Genomic DNA, 5,904 nt, shown 5'->3' on the forward strand with positions numbered 1-5,904 from the left:
CTCCCGCCCCGGGGGGGTGGGGAGGGAGCACATTGCTCCGCAGGGTGGGGGCTCTTAAAGGGTCCGGGCAGACCCCCCCCACCCCATCACCGCCCCCTTGCCCGGCTTGGCCGCCCCAGATCGGGAACAAAGGAATCAACGTGTGTCCAGGAGGCTGAAGGTGAGTCGGGGCCAGAGCCCCCAACTCCCGATTTCCGCATCCCTGGGAACTGCTGCCCCCTCCCCTGGGACTGGGGGCAGTAAGATAGCTGGCTCCGCAGGGGTTAATCACGGGCGGTCCGGAGAGGGGCAGCGAGACCTCTAAGATCAGAAACACCCTCTCCCCGAGAGCCCCAATGCCTGGACGAGTCTCCCTTCTCCGGAGTCTGAGCGCTGCGGTTGGAGAGGAAGGAGCCGCCCCCTCCCCCTGCCGCCGCCGCCACTTCCTTTGTTGTTGCTTTTGTCTCACGCGGAGCACATGGTCCGGGATCCTCGACTCTTAAAGTCACAGCGCTCTTGCTCAGACGCCGCAGTCGGGCCTCCCGCCCCCTTGTCCTTCCGAGCGCGGCACAAAGGAGTGAGATGGAGGCGAGGGAGTCCCTTCTCCTGGCGGCGGTCCGCACCTTGACGTCCCATCCCTGGGAGGGGTAGCTGAGGACGCTTCCCATCGCCCCGCAGCCTGCACCTGGCCCGCGTTGGGGGGGCGAGGGGGGGCTGCCGCTCAGGGACACCGGTTTCCTACCCCCCTAATGTGACCGCCTGGATTCTTGCATCCTGTGCCCTCTGATTTCATTTGGGCACTCTGGGAGGGAGAGCTTTCCATCCCCGTTTCACAGCTGTGGCAACTGAGGCTCACAGAAGCGAAGAGATTTCCTTGCGCAAGGTCACCCTAGGAGTCCGGGCTGGAGGCTTCTCATCTCGCTTCGTTAACTCAAGCTTTCAGGCTGACTTTGCTTAATCTGCAAAACGGCACCTGGGCCCCAGTGACAGGACATGGAAGGGACTCCCTAGACCCAGATGGGGGTAGCTGCTGGGGCATGGCAGGTAGGGGTGGGCATGGAGGCAAGGTGTGGTACCTGGTTCCAGGCAAGATTGGGGGTAGGGATGGGACCCTCAAGATCCGTTTGCACAGACCTCACTGAGAGGACAGCAGAGGAGTGTGGGAAGGCAGAGCAGTTTGGGGTGGCCACCCTTGCTGTTGACCTTGAGCAAGTTGCTAGCTTTCAATCTAAGCTTCTCTCACTTCTCTTTCTCTTCATAATAGGGCAAGTCGCAGGCCCCTTCAAGAAAGCTCTCCCGATCTGTAGGGCCTGGAATAGAGAGTTGGGATTAGGTGGTTTTTAGGGTTACTGATGCAACTGGGTCGGGGATTGAAGGAATCTGGGCCCAGGGGCTCAGCCATCACCAGATTTGTCCCTTTCTGGCTTTGTAGCTTAGAGCAAGTTACTTCCTTTCTTTGGGTCTCAGTTTCTTCAACTATGAAGTGGGTGTGTCCCCTCTTTGCTGCCTCTGTTCCTAGTAGGACTTCGGGAATCAGGGGCCCCTCGATTGTCAGCAGGGGTATTCCCTAGGGAGGCATATTTCCCAGCTACCACCTGCAGAGCTTGAAGTGGCCCCTGATTTCTGCTTGGAGGGTGGAGTGGAGGTCAGCCTCTCTTATTTTCTAACTAGAGGCCCAGTGCATGGATTCGTGCACTGGTGGGGTCCCTCAGCCTGGCCTGCGCCCTCTCGCAATCTGGGACCCCTTAGAGCAGCGGTTCTCAACCTGTGGGTCGCGACCCCTTTGGGGGTCGAACGACCCTTTCACAGGGGTCGCCTAAGACCATTGGAAAACACATATATAATTACATATTGTTTTTGTGATTAATCACTATGCTTTAATTATGTTCAATTTGTAACAATGGAAATACATCCTGCATATCAGATAGTTACATTACGATTCATAACAGTAGCAAAATTACAGTTATGAAGTAGCAACGAAAATAATTTTATGGTTGGGGGTCACCACAACATGAGGAACCGTATTAAAGGGTCGCGGCATTAGGAAGGTTGAGAACCACTGCCTTAGAGGATGTCAGACTGCAATCCGCACAGGCAGTCCAACATCCCCCGAGGGATGTAGTAGTGTGCAGTAGTGCACAGAGCGGTAGGGGGCGGGGAGGAACCCTGAGCCCCCTGAGCCCGGGCTGGGTGCCTCGCTGCTCCCACTGTGGGAGCGCACTGACCACCAGGAGGTAGCTCCTGCGTTGAGCGTCTGCCCCCTGGTGGTCAGTGCATGTCATAGTGACCGGTGGTAATGGTCGCTTAGGCCTTTATATATATATAGATAGTAATTGTTCACACCTAAGCTTTACAAACCACTCTTACCAGGGCCTGTGAGCAGCACTTGCCAGTCCACTGGAGGTGGTCATTAGGCTGTTCCCACTTTACAGGTGAAGAAGCTGAGTTTCAGAGAGGAGAAGTGAAATGCCTAAGACCCTGGCTTCAGAAGTCAGGGTGTCCTGTGTCCACAGTTAGAGCCCCTTCTGTCTGCTGCTCTGGGTACTCGGCTCCTTGCTACTTCCCTTTCCTGAGAAGTGGGTGTCTTTGAGGGGCTGGCCACAGGACAGATTCCCATGGGCCTGGGCCTCTGTGGGGTCCACACCCCTGAGCCTTGACGCTAACCAGACTTCAGCAAGACAGCCTCCCGCAAGAGTACCCATTGAGGCCATTGCCTGGGTCGTGTCCCAGTGCACTTACAACTCCAGCTAACTGGCCTTGGACCTCACCTCTTTGAGCTTCACTGTCCCTGCTTCTGAGGGTTGCAGTAAGGACTGATCAAGATGACAGACACATGGGGAGTATTGTAGTTACTGTTATTCTTTATCAGTGGGGCTGGGTTCCCAGCATCTCTGAAGTCAGTGAGAGCAGAGGTTCCCAAACCTATCTGTGTTGTAGAAACTGCTGGAGAATTTGGTACAAAATCTAGGTGCCCTTGTTCCCCAACCCTGTAACGACTCTGACCCAGGAGTCCAGGGGCCTGTTGTTTCCGTTATTTGGAGGTTTCCACTGAGTCTCTCGGCCTTGGCTTGCAAGGCTGGATTGTCAGCGGGAATCAGGGAGGCAGTGTATTTATACGCATGTGTGAGGGTGTGTACTTGACCCACACCAGGGATCGCAAACCCGGTTACCTGTGGTGGGCAGGTGGGGAGTGTTCCTGGGGTGACTCATGCTCCAAGTAAGGGGGGGCCAAGCATAAATGAGGGACCAGTGGAGCCAGATTTTCTGGCCCCTGACCATCCAAAGGCCGGAATCCTGTAGCCTCCCAATTTTGAATTATTGGCACTAGCTTCACGACACCAGACTGGCCTTGGCCCTGGATGGTCGAGTCTCCGGCGTGCATTATTACCACACTAGGCCGGCCAGTAGCAGGAGGCGTGAATTCCAGCCTCTTCCTGGGGTGGCCTTGGCAGGACGCTGTCCTGTCAGCTGGAGAAGAGCCTTGCTTGCAGGTTCGTTTTGAGAGTCAGGGCTTCAAAGACCTCACAAAAGAAATGTTTAGCCACTGTTGGCAGGAAGGAACAGGTGCTGAGGGACAGTACACTGCTCCCTGGCAGTGTCAACAGGGAGGTGTCAAGGATTCGTAGGGAGTTCTGTCAAATGGAGAAGGGGCGGTGGGGGCCTTCCTGGGGCAGGAACAGCAGAGGCCTTCAGCTTGGGGGCCTGACAGGTTTCAAAGCTTTCCCTGTGGGGCCTCATCCCAACCTCTGGAGTTAATGAGTGGTCCCCCTAACTTGTCCCACCTGGACCCCTAGTTCCCAGGGAAGGCGCAGACCTGCCACACCCCATTCCTGCACAACTTCCTCCCTTAGGTTCTGGCTTCCTCTTTTTTTCTCTCAGCAAGCCCCACCTCCCACTTGGAGGCTGTGTGAGGCCCCCAGAGCTGCATTCCAGACCTACCTGACCAACCAAGGTGGCTGGCCTCTTTCAACGCCTCCTGGGATGCCCTTGGGCTGGACCCCTCCCATGGGTGGCAGGGTGCAGTGAGGGGCTGTGGTCAGCCCAACCTCCCAGCCTTGACACTTGGGCAAGTCCCTTCCTCTCTCTCAGCCTCAGTTTTCTCTTCTGTAAAATGGAGCAAACAATACCTTCTTTGAAGAAGTCACACATGGGTAGGCACTGTGGGAATGGGTTATGGAAAGAAACAGGTACAGCCAGGTCTGTACCTAGATGGACCCCAGCGAGAGAAGGAAGGAAGGTGGCCGGGTAGGACCTTGTCACCTGGGGGCAGACTGGGAGCCCCGAGGGCAGGATCTGGGTCAGAACCTCTTACCTGGCAATAGTGGAAGGAAAACTGGGCCCCACGCCTGATTGGAATCCCCCCTGAGCCAACTAGATGGAAGGGAGGAAGCTGGAGTCCCCCAGGAACCTTGCCTGCCTGGGGACCAGAGCTAGAGCCTCACACCTGAGTGTGCCCTGAGGGCCCTACACTACAGGAGCCTTACCGAGCCACCTGGCCCAGGAGCTGGCTGGGCGGCCCTCTGAAACTGCTGCACCCTGAGGGAGTTCGGTCTCATTTTGCAGAGCAGAAGATTGAGGCCTGGGATCCTTGCAGGCCAAGCCTGACCCCGTCTCTCAGCTCTGAGCCCCAGTGCCAAGAAGAGGGCTCAACCCACCCACAGTCCATGTGCCTGGGGAGCACAGGGGTGGGGGTGGACATTGGTGGCCCCAGAATCAGACAACAGAGGTTTGATTTTTGTCTTCCGGGCCCTTAATGGAACAAGTGGCTGCACTTCTCAATGCTTCAGTTTCTTTCTTTTTGACTCCTAGGGTTGTGAGCCCGGGCCCAGCCCCTCCACCCCTCTGCCACCCCTGATGCGACCATGGGCTCTGGCAGTGACTAGGTGGCCACCCTCCACCCCTGTGGGCCAGCGGAGATTGTCTGCAGGACCCGGTAGCACCCTGGCCCAGCTCCGGGGAAGGTAGGAAGGAACCTCCCAGTCCTGCAGTCCCTGGAGCTCCTGGTACTGGGGCTGTCAGCTTGGGCCGGGGCACAGGGGCCAGGGGTGGCGGGCACGGGCCCTGAGCTTTCTTCCTTCCCCAGTGGGTAGTGGCCTTGGCTCCTCTCCATGCTCTGTGAATGAGTGTGTCCCCTCAGTCCTACCCGGGCCTCCTCTCTGTGGTGCAGCCCTGGCCGAGAGGGCCGCCTGCCTGCCCAGGATGAGCGCTTACCCTCCCAGCAGCCTCCGCCCCGACCACCACACCTCCTTGTAGAGGAGCGTCGAGCCTCGGCTCCTGCCGGCGGGAGCCCCCGAATGCTGCACCCAGCCTCCCAACAGAGCCCGTTCATGGTTGATCTCCACGAGCAGGTAGGCAGAACACCCCCTCTCCAGCCCCCCGGCCTCTGGCAAGCCCATCTGTGAAACAGAGGTGACAGAGCCCTGACTTCCCTTTGCTTAACTCCTTGCATGTTTAGGGAGCCATTCTTAGCCCTGCTTTATAGGTTGTAAATTGAGGCCCAGAGAAGGGAAGGGCCAGTCCGGGGCCACACAGTGGATGAGTGGTAGAGCTGGAAGCCCCTCCCAGGCTCCCAGAGGCTCTCTGCCCTTTGGACTTGGGGCAGGGGGGCAGCCAGGTCTGTACCTAGGTAGGCCCCAGCTAGAGAAGAGAGGGCGTGGCCCGGCAGGACTTTCTCACCTGGGGCAGCATCTTATGGCCGGGCTTCCTCCCTTCAATTCCTGGGTTTCTCTCCATCCACAGGTGCACCAGGGACCTGTCCCTCTGTCCTACACAGTCACCACAGTGACGACCCAAGCCTTCCCCTTGCCTTCAGGCCAGCACATCCCTGCCTGCAGTGCCCAACAGCTCCCAGCATGCTCCGTGATGTTCAGTGGGCAGCATTACCCACTTTGCTGCCTCCCGCCCCCGGTGAGTAAGGGCCTCCAC

The 5,904-nt window shown here is 57.8% G+C and overlaps 1 protein-coding gene across 5 annotated transcripts in view; it reads left to right on the forward strand.

The window, feature by feature from the left end:
• RNF44 (ring finger protein 44) overlaps positions 1-5,904 on the forward strand; it is an 11,134-nt gene that overhangs the window by 832 nt on the left and 4,398 nt on the right. Inside the window, exons 1-4 of one of the 5 annotated variants that reach the window (XM_014539083.1) lie at positions 7-160; positions 4,789-4,940; positions 5,117-5,327; positions 5,719-5,886. In XM_014539083.1, coding sequence (XP_014394569.1) covers positions 4,834-4,940; positions 5,117-5,327; positions 5,719-5,886 — 486 coding nt within the window. In that variant the 5' untranslated portion in view covers positions 7-160; positions 4,789-4,833. Of the gene's footprint in view, positions 1-6; positions 161-4,788; positions 4,941-5,062; positions 5,328-5,718; positions 5,887-5,904 lie in introns of those variants that run through there. The other 4 variants (XM_014539082.1, XM_005865511.2, XM_014539084.1 and 1 more) reach the window with 4 other exon arrangements.

This window comes from Myotis brandtii, unplaced genomic scaffold (assembly GCF_000412655.1).
Source record: "Myotis brandtii unplaced genomic scaffold, ASM41265v1 scaffold208, whole genome shotgun sequence".
Classification (NCBI taxonomy): domain Eukaryota; kingdom Metazoa; phylum Chordata; class Mammalia; order Chiroptera; family Vespertilionidae; genus Myotis; species Myotis brandtii.